General features: G+C 36.6%; 1 protein-coding gene across 1 annotated transcript in view; it reads left to right on the top strand.

Moving 5' to 3' along the window:
* The window catches only part of LOC145980150 (dipeptidase 1-like), a 279,360-nt gene that overhangs the window by 176,326 nt on the left and 80,039 nt on the right, over nt 1–22,995 (top strand). The window contains exons 4-6 of the mRNA XM_083113193.1: nt 8,847–9,003; nt 19,287–19,419; nt 21,880–22,030. Coding sequence (XP_082969319.1) covers nt 8,847–9,003; nt 19,287–19,419; nt 21,880–22,030 — 441 coding nt within the window. The remainder of the gene's footprint in view (nt 1–8,846; nt 9,004–19,286; nt 19,420–21,879; nt 22,031–22,995) is intronic.

The raw sequence follows: 22,995 nt of genomic DNA, 5'->3' as shown, positions 1-22,995 counted from the left end.
TTATGCATGGGTGCGGTGCAAGTAGTAAGTCCAGATGGGTCAATGTTCTTGTATGTACTGAGAGAAATCAATGTCGACTGGTTTATTAATACTGAAGGGAATTTAACTGTTATAAAACAGTTTGGAGCTCTGTTGACAGCGTCTTAAAACGATTCTCTCAGTAGACACTGAACAGCTTGAGATGATGAAATTTGTATGGTTTATTAAATCGTATATGCGGACATATATTACAAGGAAATAACTTTGAAGAGATACGTACATACTTTTTTCTATTGCTAGTCGCAAAGATGGGGCAAAGGACATGTTTCGACTTTCTAACTTACCATTGGTTGCATTTGAGAGTGATTTCTATCCAGAGTCGCATACAAATGCATAAGGGGTGACGGATTCATTCATTTGGTTTATTTTACTTCGCTTTTCTGCCACTTGTGGCTAATCGCGAAGATTAGAAAGAGTGATGATGTGGTGAAATTGATGAAAGGACACTCACAAAGTGTGCCCAGGCCATGATTCGCACCCGGGACCCATGGCATCGTAGTGCACTACGCTAACCACTTAGCCACGGAGGTCGGCAGAGGTAGTGTAAATAGATTAAAAGAGGTTCACCGGAAACATTACAATAAGTTTGAGTTTAAGTCCATTTTATGCACAGTTAGGCTAATCAGGTCTCTCCATCCCCGTCCACAGATCAAACTTCTTCTCCAACTCTTTCTCTGTATCGGCTGTAAGACTATGGAATCAGTTGCCAGAAAGCACTAGAGCAGTAAGCTCCGTCGCTTCCTTTAGCAGACGTGTTCGCCACTCTCTTCAGAGTAGTCGTTAGATCTTCCCCTGTCAAGCAGACTAAAAAGGCATGTGCAAGTGAACGAATTCTTAAAATACCTTGCAGTTACTTAAATACAATTTTAAATTTTGCATTCTTTTATTCCATATTTAGTTTTTTGTGTATTATATATTTTGTATTTTGTGTGTTATATTCAGGGCTTTAAGACTTGTGTGTATGAGTATAATGTGTGTGTGTGGACCTATGTGAAATGACTTAATGTACTTTGTGTATAATATAATAATGTAAAATTTTAAATGTATGGTTGAGTGGAAGAAAAGGCTTTGTACGGCCTTAACTCCGCCATTTAAAACAAGGCATTAATAAATAAATAATAAATAAATAAATCTCCAATTTACAGTGCGATGCTAAGCACTATAGACCTCGATCGGGTATCCAGCCCGAGAAACCTTGATTACTTGATTGATTGATTGAGTTGGTGTTCTAAGTCCATTTTATGCACAGTCAGGCTAATCGAAACTGGACCTACAGTTTAAAGTAGGATCCGAACCACTATGTTCCTACACCGGGAATCGAACCCGGGACCCCTTGATTACGAGGCAACGACGTTTAAAATACTCCATGGTAAAAGCTCGAAGAGTAATATTGCATTTAGCACATGAGGAATAAGGGCGACACAGGCGGAATACAGCCAAAACGAACAAGCACGAAAGCAAACTACAACAACCAAACACTCTCGCGGATCATCCCGCAACCTTTCAAGGCAATTACAGTTCTTTCAGAGCCTGCTAAATTGTATGATTGTATTTCTGAAACAATAGTAGTATGTACATTTTGTGCGTGTGTGTTTAAGGCAATGTGATATGTCGTAAGTAAGGAAATAATTCTAAGATGCAAAATTATAGTCGGGAAAGGGAAAAAAATACTAATTATGTTTTACAAAAGTTGCAAAAAGAAGGTGCTGATAAAATGCCTTTATTCAATGCTCTCTTTTTCTGCGCCTTCTGTATATAATGCGGGCGGACCGCATAGAAAACTGTAGTTCTGCCGAATAGGTTTTGTTAAAGTTTGTGTTTTTTCTCGCGGGCTACAGAATTTTATATAGCTGCTGAAGAAGAGCGAGAAAATATTTATTTTTATTTCCACTTTTTAACAAAACATGAAATTCTAAAAAGAAGGAAAACGGTGCCGAAGCATCAAAGGGGGGAGAAATGTGATAGATGAGCTGATCTCACGAAAAGGTGCAAAAAAGATGGAACAAAGTGTGTATATTTTACTTGATTTCATGTTCTAAAATACATATCTCAAGCGATCGGTATGAAAACAGCTATGTTTTTGGAGTTGCACCTTACAATCCGTTTCCTAGTCATAATACTCGCACGTACAAACGTATAAGCACTCATTCCATAGGTTGTCAGTCCGCCATCTAGTTCAAGGAGTTTGTCAGGTATTGATTGATATGTCACGTCGTGACTTTATTTATTTATGCTTTGCACTTCTACAGAGGATTGAACCTTCAATTGCCGAAGTCGTAGGCTGCGTTTAGTTAATACAGAACAAATTGCATGGAAGATGTAAACACATATTCATTCATTCACGCACAACAAATATATATACATAACTAGGGCAACCTAACTAACTAACTAACTCCCTAGCCTTCTTAAACCCGAAGGTTCATGGCTGCAGCAACACAGACCTTCCACCTTTCCCTATCTTTAGCAAGTTCTATATACTCTTTTCCATCCTTACCAATTTCCCTTAGGTCCATCTCAACGTTGTCCCTCCATCTTCGTCTTGGCCTTCCTACAGGTCTCTTACCATCAGGTTTCTCAACAAGAATCCTGTAAACTCCTCTTTTCTCTCCCATTCGTGCCACATGGCCTGCCCACCTAAGTCTTCTTGATTTAATTATTCTGATAATAGGGCTACCATATTTTGAAATGCTAAAAAGAGGACATTTTCTTCGAAAGCCACACACACACACCATCAATTTATTCACAAACACGAAAACATTACATAAATACAATTTGTCACCATTAAATAAAATTACTTTATTTTATCTTCATGTTCACTGCCAGGTTTCGTGAAAAACTGAGTCTGTTTTGTAGATGAAGCTTCACCTCTGACGGCTCTTTTGTGCTTTTCGCACTCCAAGTGTGCTTGCAAGTCTAGCCCTCCTTTGTTTGCCACAGTCACATATGTACCAGGTTTACAAACCGTACACTCGCCTTCAAAATCGTCTCTAGCACGTCTAAAACGTGAATACTTTTCTTGTAACTCATTAGTAAACTTGAACTTTCTTTTAGGCATGTTAGTAGCTTACACCGTGTTCGCAAACTCTAACTTCCACTTCGAAACACGAACGACGCGGAAGTCACATCGACCGGAACTTGAAACTGTAACAACAAACGACTAACGCTTAGCGCATTGTCCAGTACTGCCAACATCAGACATTTAATGATGCGAAAAGCTGTAAGTTCGTGATCTTTGACCTATGATGATTGGATAAAAGTAAAAACCCGGCCATTTTAACAAAAAGTAAAAACCCGCCCGGACGCAAATTTCAGGGTCCGAAAAGAGGACATGTCCGGGAAAACCAGGACGTGTGGTAGCCCTAACGTAACACATGGCAACATACATACATTTAGGCAAGAAGTAAATCATAAGTATTGCACACTGTAAATGGTAACATTTATATTTAACAATCTAAATTCTATCAGCTTAGTTACGTTTAGTGTAGTTAGTCGGGTCCTGAAGAACTACTTTCTTTGCTTGAGTTTGTTCTTTCGTATACTAAATGTAATCACAATTTATTCTCATAGACACAATTAATACATCAGCCTTTCATTTCATTGTAACTAAATTGACTTGTGGGTTCGTCGTGCTAACCTCACGTTACTCCATAACTGGTGGGATGGTCTCCCACCTCGTCAGGTGGAGGTGAGACCGGCAGTCGGTAAGTAGGTCTTGGTCTTCATGGGCGGTTGTGCCAGCGGTCACATTTAAATATATATATATATATATATATATATAAAAAATATTGAAATTCAATGTATAAGACAGAGACGAATGACAAGTTTTGTGTGGAGTGCACTATTGTATGTCACATAAAACCTGGCGCGATGCAGAAGTAGGGAAAAGGCAGCTTGGAGCTTAATAAATGTGGCCATGGCTAAGAATGGAGCGTGTGAAATGGACTGGCAAGGTAAGAGCCTAAACTCTCTTTACAAGAGTTGCAAGGAAAGGGGAAAAGCTACAAGGGATGAATGAAGAAAAGGAAATGGAATTGACTAAGAAGAACTTGCCTACTAATAGGTGGGCCTGATTGATGATTTCGTTAGAAGAGTTGGAGAGTCTTACAGAAATATGAAGATGCCATTTACTAGATGCTGATCCTGCGCTGATATAACGCAGAGTTCAAGATCAGAAAGTCTGGAGCTTGTAGTGAGCATGCTTATTAGAGTGCCGCAGGGAGAGGATTTCGCTCGGGCAACGCTAGATAGCGCATGGAATTGATAGCTTATTAGCTCGAACAGGCAAAACGAGCGGTATATACTCGAGGCAAAGTAGTATACATATAACTGTAATCTATCTGTAGTATTGGACTCTCAAATATAGATCATGAAGTAAAAGACGCAATGGAATTGAAACTTAAGTAAACATAGTCATCATCTCAATGTTAAAATGACGTTTAGTTTATCTTACCAATACACAGTGCTGTATGAAAATAGATGATTGTGGGCTGAAACTACCAAGTGGAATATGTTACAAATAATATGTCTATGATTATTGTTGTGTCACGTTAAATGATCATCCAATATATACAGGGTGATTGGTAAACCTATTCCTGGAAAGGGGTAATACTACAGCACATTTGCAACAAATTTGACAATATGCACCGGTGGTCGGAAATCAATGGGTTTCGAGTTATTGCAGTTTGTATATTTTCGTGACATATTCCGACTTGGGACCAAACAACTACGAATTGTGAAAAACCTACTTCACCCTGGGCACTTAATCGACATGTTGCTAACAGCTGACGATTATGTGACTACTGGGAAAACAATTCATGCCCAAAATTCCATACCCAAAGAAAGAAAGAGTCATTGGAGCACACGTCATCAATAAATTTGAAAATTATCGTTTTATTAAAGAGGATTACTCAAAAAAATGGTAACACACTTAGGGTAAAAATTACGGTAAAACGTCCTCGTTTTATAAGCTCTCCAAAAAGATACAAATTTTGTCAACTGGCACACGGGTTGGGGGGAAAATCTGAATAAAAATCAGAGAAGGCGCGTTGTAGACCTCTTTGTAAAGTGAAAAGAAGTTGTCGGTTGTGAGAAATAAAGGAACGGAAATGAGTGAAAATATAATGTTATTTACCATTCTAATGATTCCAGGTTTTCAGAATTAACTGTTACGAAATCTACAAATCCTGTTCAAATGGCATCCCCCGGTTACGTATGCAAGCACGTAGCTTGCGGCGTACTTCAGACACAGTCAGTCGCGTTGACTCTCCGTCTCTTATGTATTGGGCGGTTGTCACAATTCTCTCTCTCAACTCTTCTTGGGAATCCACTGGTGTAGAATCCACTGGTGTACTGTAGACTAACTCTTTCATGTGACCCCAAATGTGAAAGTTGTATGGCGTCAAATCCGGACTCCTCGCCGGCCAGGGGGTCGGGCCGCCTCGACCAAACCATTGCATGTGATAATTGTCGTCCAGCCACTGTCGCACATTCCGGAAATAGTGGGCTGGGTAGCCATCATGTTGTTAATCATACACCTTTTTGTGGCGAGCGGCACATCCTTTAGCAGCGTCGTCAATTCTTCCCTTAGTTTTCGTAGGTAATTCCATTTACGTTTTGTGGCACATAGAATGGCCCGATCACATGATTTTGGATGATTCCCATTTAGCGAGATTGTTTTTTCTGGTGACCCTTTTCTTTAGATGTTCTTGGGTTATGACCCTTAAGGGACGAAAAATGAGCATTATGAAATTCTTAATGCCATCGCGGTAGAATTTGGATTCGTCCGTTCACAGAATTCTGTCACATGGTGGGGGTCTACAACGCGCCTTCTCTGCTTTTTATTCAGATTTTTCACCCAACCCGTGTGCCAGTTGACAACATTTGTATCGCTTTGGAGAACTTCTGAAACGATGAAGTTTTTTCCGTAATTTTTACGCTAAGTGTGTTACCATTTTTTTGAGTAATCCTCTTTGATTTAAACGATAATTTCCAAATTTATTCATGACGTGTGCTCCAATGACTGTTTCTTTCTGTGGGTATGGGAATTTTGGGCATGATTTTTTTCCCAGTAGTTACTCATTCCTCAGTTGTTAGCAACATGTCGATTAAGTGCCCAGAGTATAGTAGCTTTTTCACAATTCGTAGTTTTTTGATCGCAAGTCGGAATATGTCACGAAAATCTACAAACTGCAATAACTCGAAACCCATTGATTTCCGACCCCCGGTGCATATTGTCAAATTTGTTGCAAATGTGTTCTAGTATTACCCCTTTCCAGGAATAGGTCGAATTACCAATCACCCTGTATATTTGGCCCCAATCCCACCACTCATTGCTTCACTGACGTAAATGTTCTCCATGAAGGAAGTCCCGAAGCAGAAAAATGCCCATGAAATTGTCACAAAATGCCGAGAAAATTTTAAAAATTCTCACTTTGCCCTTTTTTAAGGGTGAAAATGCCCTTTATCATGTCCTTAGCAACCCGTTGCCACGTGCATTCTTTGCAGCAACATGGTTTCCTTCAATTCTGAATTGTGTAACTAAATACATTATATTTCTCACAGATCACACAGATGAATCAAGTCCTGGTTCAAAAAGGTGCCTCAAACAAGACTGACATCTACATAAGGAGTTTCAGCCCGGACACAATTACTTACATATATATTGGTAAACTCAATACGAAAATATCTACATCGTGGTTGTTTTAATTAAATGTTTAGACGTATAATAACATACAATTACTTAGACAGTTTGCGGTGCTTCTTGTTCACCATGGAAACGGACCTTGCTAGGGAACATAAAGAATGTTTATTTTCACTCCGAAAACTACTGTAAATGAATTATGGTAGACGTTTCGAATTTCTAAATATGAACGTCAGAATTTATTACAGGGGAGAGGTAGGAATTCGTGAGGAATGACGGAAAACAATTATTTTTTCATTACTTTTAAAAATGCGAGAATGACAAGAGACGTTTCCGATTTAGTGTTGCTACTAAATTCGTTTATACAAAACATCCAACTAACTATCTTGAAACAGTTATTACTTACTTAGTTTATTATTAAAAAATAGACAATATTTGTAACATATTAGAGACTATACCCACATAACATTACGTTGAAAACTTTTCAAATAATCGAACCACGTCGGCGAGAGCACGAGACACTCGCTTAGCCTTTTTCAAACGGTGAAAATACCCGTTTCATACTCTCTAGCAACGTCTGTTTACGTCCAGGGGCTACGAATCCCCTATTTTCCCCTCATGGCTTTAACAACTTCTACAAACAATAATTTTATTTGAAATTGACATAACTTCACTAAATATTTTTTAATTGCAAACGAAATTGGATATTTGGTATCTCAAATAACAACAAATCTCCTGAATATGTTTCGATTTTTATGAATCACACTGATTAATGTACGCACAGATGTTGCATTGCTAGATTAAAAACGTACACGGTCATATTCGACTGACGCGACACATGGTGCCCAAGAAAATAATAACAATTAAAATGACTTTCACTTTGTATCTGTCGGTGCTTAGTTGAGAGTTTTTAGTGCCTTCGAACATTATTATTATCCTTGAGGTAATCAATATCACATATGATTAAATTCTGACAGCTACATAGGAAGATTTAGTCCAGATATAACATAAACTGTCATGTATAAATTATTTAATTAGTACTCAAAATTCGATTATTTTAATGAAATGTTTTAGACATGTCTTGTTAGCCATGCTCGTAATTGAACTTGGAAACAGACGTCGAAAATCTTACCTTAATGTCATATTTTTGCAGCAGTGACGTCACGTAAAATATGACTCGTATCGACTGTCCATAGCTTGGGGAAAATAAATTTTGTGAGGGGAATTGACTACCAGAAAGAAACTTAGAGTGTGGCTCATGTTGTTTAAAAGTGATTTGTGTGCACAATTAGAGATTCTAACAATATACCGTAGAAAATGATGGGCTGTATCTAACAAGTGAAGATAATATATATTTCCTTAATTTTTATGTAGGAAACACAAATGAACACTGATGGATAGTATGATAGATATACCTAGAATTTCCTTAACCATAAGTTAGGTTTCAAGTTTTATGCCGAATATATTTATTGTGTTATCTTAAAAATCGATACCAGGGAACTTAAAGAACGTTTATTTTCATCCCGGAAACTACTGTAAGTGAATTATGCGACACTTTTCGAATTTCAAAATATCAGAATTTATTACAGAGGAGAGGTAGGAATTTAAGGGGAATGACTGAAACAAATATTTTTCATTTACGTTCAAAAATGTGAAAATGAAAAGAGACCTTAAATATTGCTATTGAATTCGTTTATACAAAATATCTAACTATCTTGAAGTGGATATTGCTTACCCAGTTTATTATTAACAAAATAGAACATACTATTTTGAATGCTAGTAGCTACCATATTAGAGCCCCTACACACATAGTGTTACGTTCAAAACTTTCCAAATCTGCTAACCACATCGGCGAGCACACGGAATGACAGGAGACAATTATATTTAATTGGCCGAAGGTTACGCATGCGAGCGCACAAGACGTGGTCAAGGGCCACGTCGAAAGTACGCGAGTCCATTGTATACGCTCGAGGGTGCGAGACTCGAACGAGTACAAGCGAACGCAAGTGGTCCCATGCATTACTCCAATGTCAGTTACATAGATACCATGAAGACGTATAGGGGCGTATAGGTGAATGATTGAATATTTAATATTGGTTTTATTACATTTCAAATAATTTCACTTTAATTTAAGTTTAATAACATCAATTAATGTTGATATTTGCAGGCATAACGATTTGCCGTGGAACATCCGAAAGTTCTTGAGGAACCAGCTCCGCAACTTCCGCTTCAACGAGGATCTCCGCCAGGAGGAGCCTTGGTCGAAAAGCTCCTGGTCGCACACGGACCTCTACAGGCTGCGGCACGGGATGGTGGGTGCTCAGGTAAGGATCAAGCACTTAGGCTGAGAAACTCTCTAAATGCATGCGATATTTATTTATTTATTTATCACCTATAACAGGGCTTTGGCTTCAATTACAATAGGTATACATAGCGTAACAAAACAATTAAAAAATTAGAAATAAAACAATACAATACAAGAGAAGAAGAAAGAAAGGGAAAACATAACTAGAATAATAATTGCGCAAAGAATACCAGTATACATTTTTTGAAGTGCATAAATATAATAAATGATATTTACAGAAGTATAACCACATACATATCTATGTACAGACATTCAAAACTATGTTCACAGACATACTCATATATAAACACATATACACATAATTATATTTACATACATACTCACGTACACAGAAACATACATAAATCTCTAGGGATTTAATTTATTCTTAATGTTCTTTAATGAATAGACAGGAATTGCTTGAAAGACATAGCAAAGTCTTAGTCTCGCCGTTCCTGACTATTTCATTGTGCTTAATACGTAGTCATAGAATGGGCGAATTCTGGTTTACTGTTGAGTGGGATTTGCAATAACAAAATGGCTGCCTGAACCGTAACATGTCCTTCTTAGCTTTAAAATTTAATGTTTGGAGACTTGGACTGTCGACTATTCCGTTTATTAACTTATATAAAAATAATTGATATCATGCCACTCTCCTTATGTACTACAAAGGTGTAACATTGAATTCACTGAGTAGTTGTTTGTATGATACCTGCTCCTGAAGAGATGTATATTGTATTTTTTGTAATACACGTAACGAACAAATTTCTTCTGAATTATTTATATCTTTTTGCTATTACATTGTGTGTAAGATGATCAGACTACAATTGCATATTCTAATTTGGTTCGAACAAGGCAATAAAAGAGGGAGGTCAGTGCTCTTTCACTATTTAAGTTTTGTGAATTTCTAATTAAGAACCCTAACGTTGTGTAAGCATCATTACAAATCTGATCAATATGAGTTACAAATGATAATTCTTTCAGAAGAGCCATTTTGCCATACCTATGAAATACGTATTCTCCGTTAACGTTAAACGAGCATGACGTGGGTTTCCATTGCGACGGTGATATTTAAGAAGACTTTTATTCTTGGAATATATTATTACCGAAGGATATACCCTATTATTCACTTTAATATATTAGTGCTTTTTATATTATTCTCTTTTTAATATTGTACATCTTTAGACTCATTTAAGTGCCTAAAATAGTGGAGGCACAAGTTGATCGCATCCAATTTTAAACTGTAGGTCCAGTCACGATTAGCCTTACTGTGCATAAAGTGAACTTAAAACACCAACTCAACTCAACTCAACTCAATTCAAAATAAGGATAGTTGTTCTTTTCATCTCATCGCTTCCTATTCAACTACTATCCACACCCACATTATAATCTTTGATTTGCTTTTTTAAAATCAAGATATTCCTACATTAATACAGGGTGGTTAATATGTCCCAGAATATCCTATTTTCTCTTAAACGGGTGCGGAATGGCAGATCCAACTTCACCTGGCTACATCAGGGTAAGGGGCCTACGTATGAGGGTGCTTTTGGGACATGGCCGCCATCTTGTAGTCCACCATATTAGATCGAGGTTAAATTTTTCAAATAACAAGTGGGTCATGTAAGGTAACACATTACAATTTTGCAAGAAATGCAATGCTGTAATTAGTTTTGTGAGAACTGTAACGGTACAAAAGTTATAGACATTGAAAGACGGTGACCACCTGTGTGTCTTAAAGGATGTGGTCAATGTGTTTCCCATCCTTCCGAACACACTCTTCGAGGCGTGAGATCCACTTTCCATAGACCCGCATGAGCACATTATTGGGTATTTGAACAAAGACCCGCATGAAGCGGTACCGAAGGTGGTTAGCGTCGCGGATTGTCTCGGAGTACACAAACCGTTTCAAGTAATCTCTTTAAGAAAATCCAGGGGAGTGATGTCGGGAGATCTTGGTGGCCATTCAACGTAACCACGCCGGCCAACAAACAGAAGATGTGGCATCTTTCAGTGTCAAGAATTTGTGTACCGTTACAGTTATCACAAAACTAATTACAGCATTGCATTTCTTGGAAACTTGTAATGTGTTTTGATACCCCACATTGCCATTTGGAAAGTTATAACCCTCTGCCCACAAATGCATTGAATGTGCTGGTAACATTGCAACTGATGTCATGCCTGGATTTGATTGGCTGTTATGCTTAGAGCCGCCAGGAGGAAACGAGCACGGTTTGTCTTGAGGCAACGGTCACGGGGGAAGGAGCAGTGTAGCTCTGACTGTAAACGTGTATGGTAAGTGTGGCGATATGATAGGGAATTTACGTAGTGTGGTTCCTTTAAAATTCTATAGTTTATTTGTTCATTTCTTTACCCTATATTAGGTTTCTGTTATTCTAACAACTAATTAAATTAATATTAGTTTGGTATTGAGGAACCTATTCTTAGAATTCTTGGTCGTATGGCCGCATTCACTATCCACGCATTGACCTCTAATTATTTATCACTCAGTTTAAATTGCATATCATACAATTGTCTGATTAAGGATATATATATAAAGAAAGGGAATATATTTACTTTTTGATTGTTACCATTCCATAAAAGTACCTTTGCACTGTTAAAATAAAAAGGAAAAGATCTAAGTTTATGGTTTTGAATTCGTAACTAATTTCCTAGAATAATGGACTCTGATAACAGCTTGCTTTCACAGTCCCTCTGTATGGTAGACCCTGCTTTATGCAGTTGAGGTTGAGCGTGTTGAATATGAGTAAATGGGCCTTTTTTACAGCTTAGTTGCAAAGTTTGACCTCAATCCAATATGGCGGACCTTAAGATGGCGGCCATGTTCTGGAAGCACCCTCACACATGGGCCACTCTCTCTGAAGTACCCAGGTGAAGTTGTATCTGCAATTAACTCATCCGCTTCAGAGATAAAAAGGTGTCCTGAGACTTTTAAATCTACCTGTATATCCTCGACTTTTCTATACAATTTATGTATATTTTAAAAGAAAAGAACGTTTGAAGCATCTAAACGTCTAGAACATGCTAAAGTATAGCACAGAAGGATCATTGTATTTATGACCTTCCCAATGTCATACTGGCAACATCATCGGCTTGTAATCAACAGATCCCTAGTTCGATTGCCGCTGGAGGCACATAGTGGTAGGGGTAGCCAGCCCCGATTAGCAAACCTTCACATAAAGTGAGCTTAAAACAAAAACTGAAAACGAAATACTGTAAACCAAACTAATGTAAAATAATCAAAACCATAATATATCATTAAAGAGAATGAAAGTATATTGAAAAATACACAAATTAATCCAGTCTTATTTTAGCAATCAGAATTAAGTAAGAGTTTGTGGTGATTACAATTATTTATTTGTGATGAGACAGCAGTATGTTCAATAATAATTTTTAGAGGTGAGTCATAATAATGATAAATTCAAATTCACTTTTCCATAAATAAGCCAAACCATAGAACAGGTACAGATTTTCAGCATAATTACTAAGTATGGAATAAAAACATTATGTAGACTCCTAGTAACTAGTAACTAAAACATTTTTAAAGCCCTGTTAAACCACAGAAACAAGGAACACAAACACACAGAAACAGAAAACCGCCATTTACATTCCATCAACTAATTCCCGACGACGAACATTTCTCGCTCTCGACCAGCCTACAGTAAACAAGAACAACTATAATTTATAAATAAATGCACGTTTAATCCAACTATGCACTTTTGGGTACTACCTATATTGAAACTAAAGGTATATGCCACAGTCAGAAAACATCCCTCCCCTGCAAGGTTTCGACACTAAGTTTTATTCTGGCAAATTCGCTGTTGGGGGATAAATTGTATCAGAAACTGGCGACATAATATTATGTGTGTGTCGTGTATGTACGCAGAGGTTAATTTATGCACACACGTAGGTATTTCTTAAGATAATGATTTTCATAATAACCACGATTAAATTTACAACTTACAAAACCATTTCTAACATGGCTCAACTTACATTTCTATGCATAAATAACTTCTTAAAACAATATAATGTTGATAATCGATTGTAACGCGATTAAAATATTATCCACACTTAACATTGTGATAATACAGATGTCGTCCCATAGGAATTAGAGCCAAGTGTAAATGTGGCACGCGAAATTTCTAAGTAAGCAAATCACAATCAACACACAAATTTTGAATTGCTTAATCTAACAATGAAAATGGTTCAAATCTTGAGTAAAGAGGAGGTAAGAGAAATAGCTTGTAAAGTTTAGTAGAATCATCCCATTTTATTAACAGTGTAAGAACAATCATTGGTTAACTTTACTTAGAACATTAAGTAATGTGAAGTAAAGATAATGCACGAAAAAGTTACTTTAAAATCAGAGCGCGTAAATTTTTCACCATTTGGGAGAACTTTAAATTTTAAAAATGCAATTCGGTTATCATCCGTGTGAGAGAGAGTGTGAATTATTAAATAACACATTTCAGCTTTGCGTTTGAAAAGGGGCAACATGAACCCACTAACTGGCAGCACTGTTTTGCATACTTTACAAGGGAGGAGGGATGTAAATATAAAATGCTTGCTTCAAAAAGGAAGGGAGCGAGTTGAAAAGTGTACTGGTAATGATCATGAAAGAACACGATATGCAATGCCACTCTGCCAATGTTTGTCAAAGGTTAGGTCTACTTTATGCTTAGATAGGCTAATCTTGACTGAACTTAAAGTTTAAATTAGTTCCCCTAGTTACTGACCATTAGAGGTCGGTTACGGAACATCTTGACTACAAACACCCGGTATTACCACTACGATATCGAGGAGGCCCTCAGGCTTCTTTGTAGAACGCTGATGTTGATTCACACGTTTCCAAATGTCACGTGTCGTTGGTCACATAAGTGTGAAAGCTCTCTTCAACAATCAAGGCAAATATAAATGAGTTGAAGAGAGTACCTGCTTGGTAGCACAATAGAGCCAGGACCGGCTAGAAAGTGTTGATTCATTGATTGATTGATTTGCTTTATTTATCTTGGCTTTTCCACCACTTTTGACTAATTTGCCAAGATTGGGATGAGTGATGATATTGTGAAATTGCTGAATGGATACTCACTAATGTCCATGCCCAGGCCAGGATTTGAAACCGGCACCCCTGGGGTCGTATCACGGTGTGCTAACCACTCCACCACGAGTTCCGGCTAGAAGGAGTTGACCCTCAGATAATTTTCTCTGAAAATTTTGTGTATTGCGCCAGTGGGAAATAATTAGTTAAGTGGACCATTAAAGGAACAACTTTTCTCCTGGGATTTCGACCTGTATATGGGAACGGTGGCCACCCACCATTATGGGGAAATTGGGGAACTACGAATATGTAGTGTAACCTGGTCATGAACGCCTAGAACGACGACTGGTGTTTCGTCGTGTTGTCACCCCATAACTGGATGGATGATGGTCCACATCTGTGACGCATGTGGGAGTGTGGTCGGCAGTCGGTAGGGGGAAAACGCCAAAACTAAATACTGAGAGCTCTAAACCCGGTCGTGTTAATCTAAAAAATCCTAACCTAGAATTCCGCTCAGGCCTAATAATGCATATATGGTTAGTTTATGTAAGTAGGGTCAGATTTATGTTTCTTAGCATTTAGCTTTAGCAATTGGTGCAAATTGGGTGTGACCCGCACCGGACTCGTCTATAGATAAGCCTTGGCCCTCACGGTCTGTTGAGTTACGGGTTATTGGATATAATTTTCCAAACTTTCCTTCCAACATTTACATTCTCTATAACTTTGTAAAGAACAGAGATATTTCAGTGCTTCACAGCAGTCTTTAAAGTTTCACCTGGTAACACTGCATGTCTGTCATCCTCATCGCCACGCCATTCACATCTATGCATTCCTACAATCTCGTCCTGAATCCGAAATGCCCATTATGACATGATACTTATAGCATTGCTTTGAGGTCATCCAGATCTCTTGGCGTTTCCGCGTAAACTTCCCTCTTGACATATCCCCACAGCCAAAAGTCAAACGGACCTAGGTCTGGGCACCTTCCGGGACATGATGTAGGTCCTCTGCGGCCTACCCACGTGCTGTTTGAATCGACGTGATCCTCTCAAAGCGCAGTGTTGCGAGGTAAAACTTTAAAGACTGCTATACAGTTCAAACTTTATTTCACTGAAATATCTCTGTTCGTTACAAAGTTATAGTGAATTTAAATATCGGAAGGACTTTTGGAAAACCCTTATCAGTAACCATCGTATTAGGTTTGTATGCAGTGAAAAAACAAACACAAATTTCGGAATGCAGTTGAAAAATACATACTTGTATAATTGACGTTCGTACACATAGAGGTGCTGACTGTGCCAGTGACCATTATTTAGTAATTGCTAAATTAAGAGAAAGACTTGCAGTGATAAATCATAAGCAAAATAATCTGACAGTTCTAAAATTTAATACAGGAAAATTTGAAAGAATTAAGAAAGATTACCAAATTAAACTGTCCAATAGATTTGTTGTTCTGCAGGATTTAAATGATGATGAAAATATAAATGAAACATACGTAAATATGAATTGGGAGCACATACGTAATTCAATAGAATCAGCAGATAAAGAAAGTATAGGATATCATAAACCAAGAAAAAGTAAGCCATGGTTTTATAATGAATGTCAATATCTAATAGAAATAAGAAATCAGGCTAGACTTAGGTGGTTAAATAACTCCGATGATACAAATGTAAGAAATTATAATAGAATAAAGCAAGAAGTTAACCGCACGTTTAGAAGTAAAAAAAGAGATGACCTGAAAAGCAAAATTAATGACATTGAAACAAACAGAAAAAACAAAAATATCAGAGATTTTATATAAAAGTGTAAATGAAATTAGAAAGGGGTGGCAACCTAAAGTAAACTTGATAATAGATAAAGACGGTGATTTTCTAGCTGACACAAGCGATATTCTAAATAGATGGAAGAACTACTTTAATGACCTTTTAAATGTTCATGTAGGAGATAAATCAGAGTAAATGAAGTCCACACAGCAGAACCTATAGCTCCAGAACCTAACTTGACTGAAGTTAAAGATGCTATTAAAAGGTTAAAGAATAACAAAGAACTTGGCATAGATTTAATATCAGCTGAGTTAATTAAATATGGTGGAAATTTTTTAATATGTCAAATTCATAAATTAATTTGTTTAATATGGAATAAAGAAGAAATCCCTCAATAGTGGATGAATCCATAATTGTTCCTGTGTTTAAAAGAGGTGATAGAATGAACTGCAATAATTACCGTGGAATTTCTCCACTCTCAACAACATACAAAATATTATCTAACATTCTTTTAACAAGACTAACCCCATATGCTAATGAAATTATAGGTGATTATCAATGTGGATTTAAACGTAACAGATCAACTACAGATCAAATTTTTCACATTAGACAGACACTTGGAAAAAAGTGGGAATATAATCAAAATGTCCATCAGCTTCTCATTGATTTAAAAAAAGCATATAATCGGTCAAAAGAGATAAATTATATTGTAATACCTTAGAAACTTGTTGGTATGATAAAAATATGCACCAGTGAAACAGAAAGTAAAATTCGTGTGGGTATTAATGTGTTTGACAAATTTACAATTCATGATGGGTTAAAACAAGGAGATGTATTATCTCCATTGCTCTTTACTTTTGCCTTAGAATATGCTGTTAGGAAGGTAAAAGAAACTAAAGAAGGACTAGAATTAAACGGTGTTGCTCAGTTGTTGGCATATGCAGATGATGTAGACTTATTAGGGGATGATATAAATACAATCAAGAATAAAGCTAAAATATTTTTCAAAACTGCTAATGAGATAGGTTTGGAAGTTAACAAAGAGAAAACTAAATATATGCTTACAGGTCGAAACTAAGTGTTAGGTAATAATCAAAATCTAGTTATTGATAACAACTCGTTTGAATCAGTTTCCAAATTCAAATACTTAGGAGTAATATTAAAAATGAAAATTATATTAAAGAGGAAATAAAAAGTAGGCTTAATTCAGGAAATGCATGTTACGTCTGTCTTCATAAAATTATGTCTTCTCGTTTAATATCTAAGAAATTAAAAGTTAAAATATACAAAACAGTAATTTTGCTTGTAGTACTATATGGGTGTGAAACGTGGTCCCTTACATTGAAAGAGGAACATAAATTGAGAGTATTTGAAAATAAGATCAATAGGATAATATTTGGACCTAAAAGCGATGAGGAGATAGGTGAGTGTAGATGGTTACATAATTTAGAACTACATAATTTGTATTCATGTCCAGATATTATTAGAATGATTAAATCAATAAGACTTTGGTGGGCAGGCCATGTGGAACGAATGGGAGAGGAAAGAGGAGTTCACAGGATTCTTGTTGGGAAACGCGATGGTAAGAGACCTGTAGGAAGGCCAAGACGAAGATGGAGGGACAGCGTTGAGATGGATTTAAAGGAAATCGGTAGGGATGGTAAAGAGTATAAAGAACTTGCTCAAGATAGGAACAGTATGAAGGAATATGTTGCTGCAGCCTTGAACCTTCGGGTTTAAGAAGGCTAGAGTTAGTTAGTTGAAAAATACCATTCACGCACGACGAGACATAAACATCGTGATTTTTAGAGACGCCTATAATCTCACAAACAGCATTCGGTCTAAACTAGCTTCAAACATGAAAATATGCATCCACCAAGTTCTCGAAGCGTTTTTCACACAAAGTAAACACATAGTACATCACTGTTTAAACTGTTACTCCAAACCTTCACGCTAATGACGGTAACCGAGTTTCAAACATGCACGTTGGACAAAAACAAGAGAGGGAGGATCGGCTAGATTTGATTGAATCATACATCTGATTTAAACCCTTCCACGGAAACCGCTTTTCAAAGCGCAACCGGGACGAGCAAAAACCTGCTCACGGTGTAGTGGTCAGCGCGGTACCACAGCACATTAAACCGCACATTAGCAGAGCTAAACGAATTTGGGATTCGAAGAATCGGTCTTCATTCTGGCTTTACAGTTCGTTACAGATATGGTACATTTAAGTTCACACATAACCAAGGCACTAACGGTAGAGGAAGTGTTCATGCAGTCGTTTGTGAATCAAACGGAGAGTGAAGAGTGTGTGGTTCAACTGTGAATGAACCTTTTCTTCCTCTTAAAAACATACTTGAGGTTTTTTTAAATTTATACGCACTTTCATCGTATCTTCTATTCTGTATACCGGGAATCTGTGGAGCGTAAAGGCAGAGGACGGGAGCAATCGAGTGGGCGGAGCAAAATAGTAAAATCTGGTGGTTGCAGTTGTTTTCCTCTCCACGAAATCCCGTTCCCTCGCACTTGTTCATTGGTGGAGCCCTCTCGAGGGACAGGGTATAGGAGAGTAGAGAGTGTGCTCAAGTACTATGTTCTAATCTGTATGATTGTGTTATAATTTCTATCTTTATCTTCTTTTGCATTTTAAAATATTTTCTTATTCACAACGCCGACCTCTGTGCCGGAATGGTTTGTGCTACGACGCCACGGGTTCCGGCATCCAATCCCGGCATAGGTGTGAGTGTCCCTTCATTAATTTCACCACATCATCTGTCATCCTCATCTTCGCCATTAGCCAAAAGTAGCAGAAAAGCTAGGTAAAATAAACCAAATCAATCAATCATTAAAAAGTCGTAATCACATCATGTTTCGGAAACACTATTCCTCAACCAGTATACGAGGGTTTCAGTACACAAATGGTGTAACTCCGCTTTTAATTGAAATTTAGTTACTTGGAACTGTAACGTATCAACATTTCTGTGCTAGAAGTATCTCCTGAGTTTCAAATTCTTGCTCATATAGGCACCACTATGTTTGCACTCCAACAATTAAACACAGTCCATAATCATATACAGTACATACACATATAACGTAAGTTATTATAATGTGCCTTTTTTTTTTCAAAACTGTCTTGAATGGAGTTAAGCCACTTGTGTTCTGAACCACTCATATATCATTACGATATCACTATACCTTATGCATAATTTGTTCAAGGGATTTAGTAAATGTAACAACCAATATTGCAAGTAATTCAGTTCGCACCCAGCTGCTAAAGATAGGAGCACCATGACCCTATGTCAAATTACAAAATAGATCCAACAATCAATACCACGTATTAGAACACACGAAACACATCTTTAATACATGTACATTTACGAATATTTATTATAATTTCCATCAACATTTCAAATAATTAATGTATTTGCTTTCTTATACTTTCAGTTTTGGTCTGCATACGTGCCATGCAGTTCGCAATATTTGGACGCAGTACAACTAACCTTAGAACAAATAGATGTGATAAGGAGGTTGATTGACAAATATCCTGCTCACATGCAGCTCGTTACGACATCGGAAGGTAATTTTCAAAACATATCCTGCGTTTAGTGTAGACTAGTATAATATTATGAGAACAATTACTGCACAGCAAATTAGACATATATTAAGCACCAAATTAGGAAAAATCGTTAATATTATAAAATTCAAGTGAAAGCCTTCAAAGTCCAATAAAAATTGTAAGACACACTGTATACATCTCAAATGTACACGTACAGACATTTCTCGGCAAATGTAAATTCAATATCTCTGTGCAGCCTTACAACACCAGCAAGTTTAGTAATCGAGGAGAAAGTTCGACAATGGCCTCAGTCCGCAGGCAGATGGGTTGAAAGGCCTTCCCAGTGGCTCATAGGTGAGTGCACGTGGACCCCAAAGACGTATTCTTCTTAAGGTATTCAGGCAGGCACTGAAAGCTGAAAATATATGTAGACCAGCAATAGGTCTCTGCTAAAATGCAGCAAATTTGTGCACATCATACATAAATCTACTAGATAAAATAAAAAATCACATTAAAGCTTTCATTTGACTCTCTCTTGTAACAACTGAGGCCGACTAAGCTTAATACTCCAGCAATTCAATTTGGATTTCTGAAAGTATTAATAATATACTATTACATTGTGGGTAATAACTATTGATTTCGGAAATACTGCAGGGACTCGCATGTCTTTTATAGTGGAGATGACCTAAAAGTGGGAGAGAAATTATGTGTCTTATTGCTTTAGTAATAGCTGATAGAGTTCTATCAATATTTCACAAGCTTTACATAAAACTTGCTTCGATAATGATTATGTACTTAAACAGGAACAACACCTCAATCTGCTAATTTTGGTGACATAATAAACTTATATAGGAAATAGACCTGACCTGCTCTCTCAGTATCTAGAACATAATACTTGCTATCAGTAACATGCTTGGTGTAGGTCCATGGAAGCATATCCCGACATGTCGAGAAGTTTTCCTAAAACAAAAAATGTAAAATGCAGTAAAATGAAAAAAATTAAAAAATATCTACTACTATTAGTAGTAAAGAGAAATGCATAGCAAATTAATATTATACCACACCAAATTCGGAGATTAGTAAAATATTAGCAAATATATTAAAAACCTTAAAGAACGATATTACGACTCACAAATGACAAACTACTTTAAACATACTTCCCGAATGATGAAATGGATATAAATTAAATCAAATTTTGAACTAAAAAATAATTCGAAATAAATTATTGACGATATTTTTTAATAATATTGCATTTAAGAAATACAAGGTAATTATAAAGTCTCGATCCATTTTTTTTAGAAAAGATGTTTGAAATTAGAACAAATGTATTAATTAAACTCCCCAGTGTATGGCAACACATAATCAACATTGTAAGAAAAAATATTGGACATAATAAGTGGTGTACAAAACAAAATCCATGAAAGTTTCACGTCAATGTACTTCCATATGAGCAACCTGTATATCCATACATGCAACCCAACAGCGCACAGTTTCACAAAACACCTTTGAGACTATTGCCGGTGTCATGTTGAGTACAGCATGATACATACGTTTACGACGATGTTGAAGAGAGGTGATCTTTACCCTGTACACATGTGACCTGATGTAGCCCGATGCAAAAAAGGCAAGAGGTGTGAGATCCGGAGTTCGTGGTGCCCATATTCATTGTGAGCCTCTACCAATCTACCTACGTGGAGACGTAGCATCCAAGTACTTAGTAACAGTCATTGCAAAGTGGGTAGGTACTCTATCCTGTTGGAAAGCCACTATTTCAAACATGCAATTTTGTTCCGACTGTGGTTGAAGGAACAATTGCAAACATATCGAAATCGCATTGCCTGCCACCTTGTGTCCAGAGAAGAAGAACGTGCCGTACACCTTGCACGTCGTGAACCCCAATCACACATTGACTTAACAGGTATTTAATTCCCATTCGAATACCTCATTTTGCTGTACATTGGTCCGCACTCTTCAGTTATGTCGGATGTTATGTAGTTATGTAGGTGTCATGATATTCAGTTATCATGGAGCAGTGTAATTCTGCATAGCGTGTTTTAAGAATAACGACCTTCAAAAAATAAGGGCCCAAGATGCCAGATGATGACACTGCACTCCATACAGTCACCTTGTTGCTGTGTAACGGCACTTCATTCAGTATACGCCGATATTAAAGGGCTCAATATCAGAAATTTTGCTTATTGACGAAGCCATTGAGATGGAAATACTCCTCTTCTGACATCCACAAACAATCAATTTCAATATTAAGACAGTTGTTTGGCCAAACGATAGACATTTTCCTAATGTCATCTTCAAACATGAATGTCATCTTGTGAATGAAAAATATGTTTACAATTAATTGCATACCCTGTATTATTCATCTCCATATTCACTTGGTTCGAAATTCAACTTTTATTTTCCATTTCAAAATGTCCATTATTTTTTAGACACCCTTTATAATAGTATTTGCTTCCTTGATTCTAGGAATTTTTGAGGCCCATCACTCCAGAAAACTGGCGAGCCTTATAGGTGTGGAAGGAGGCCATTCCATCGGGAGCAGTCTGGCTGTGTTGAGGATGTTCTATCAGCTGGGAGCGAGATACATGACGCTGACCCACAGCTGCAACACACCTTGGTGAGTCATTTTGCTATTATAGAAATGTATAGTCTTTAATTAGATGCTTTGTATTCAAACATATTGAGGTGGTGATTAATATTACTAAATTAAGAGCAGAAAACTAATTAGAAATGCTTAGCCTATATCCTACGAAGTTAAACAACGTAATAGGTATGAAACTACAAATATTTAATTAAAATTATTTCATTTCTTTGAGTAATTTTGAGTTGTCACTTAAACTTTAGAAGGTGATTATGTATTTCTTTTTTAATTTAGAAACAATAAATAAATTTCTCACAAGGGACAAGATTAAATTACAACATTTGAATAGTCTTTGTTTATGAATAGCAAACATTTTACAGAACGGAGTGTGCTTGTTTGTGACAAGATATTCAAAATTCAACAGTTTTTATTAGATAAAATTCGATATATCGAATTCAGAGAGCATTCGTAAAACAACTTTCAAATAATTTAGAAATGAATGGACTTTCATTGTAAATAAAAATGTTTTACTTGTTAATGTTATTTGTGTAAACCAAAAAATATAAAATTATGCACATTTATTTGCAACTCAAATCCTTATCTGTAAAAATATCAAATTAATTTTATAATTCAATGTTTCGCAATTTAGAAACAAAGGATTGTCTAAATTATATATGAAACATGCATACATAATTAAGAAAAAATGAAATAATTATAAAACATACAAGAAGAACATTGTAATATTCACTGTTTCCAAACTGAAGTTTGACGGTGCAGATCTATCCATGAACTGCATATCAAACACCATTACCATATTTGAGATGCTAAGAACAACGTTGTACTGTTTTCGTACATCACTTAGCAAAAACATTAGTTGCAACATTGTTCGTGCGATGTAGTCAGTTATTACTTTGTATAGTTTTATTCTCGCAAGAAAATCTCTGTCTCGTTAATTTGTAGACATAATCCGGATATACCGGTATAGAAGGGTTTTTCTTTCC

This window comes from Lepisma saccharinum, chromosome 27 (assembly GCF_977018435.1).
Source record: "Lepisma saccharinum chromosome 27, izLepSacc3.1, whole genome shotgun sequence".
NCBI classification, from domain to species: domain Eukaryota; kingdom Metazoa; phylum Arthropoda; class Insecta; order Zygentoma; family Lepismatidae; genus Lepisma; species Lepisma saccharinum.
The sequence above is the reverse complement of the archived record's forward strand: the minus strand, read 5'-3'. Positions and strand labels throughout refer to the sequence as shown.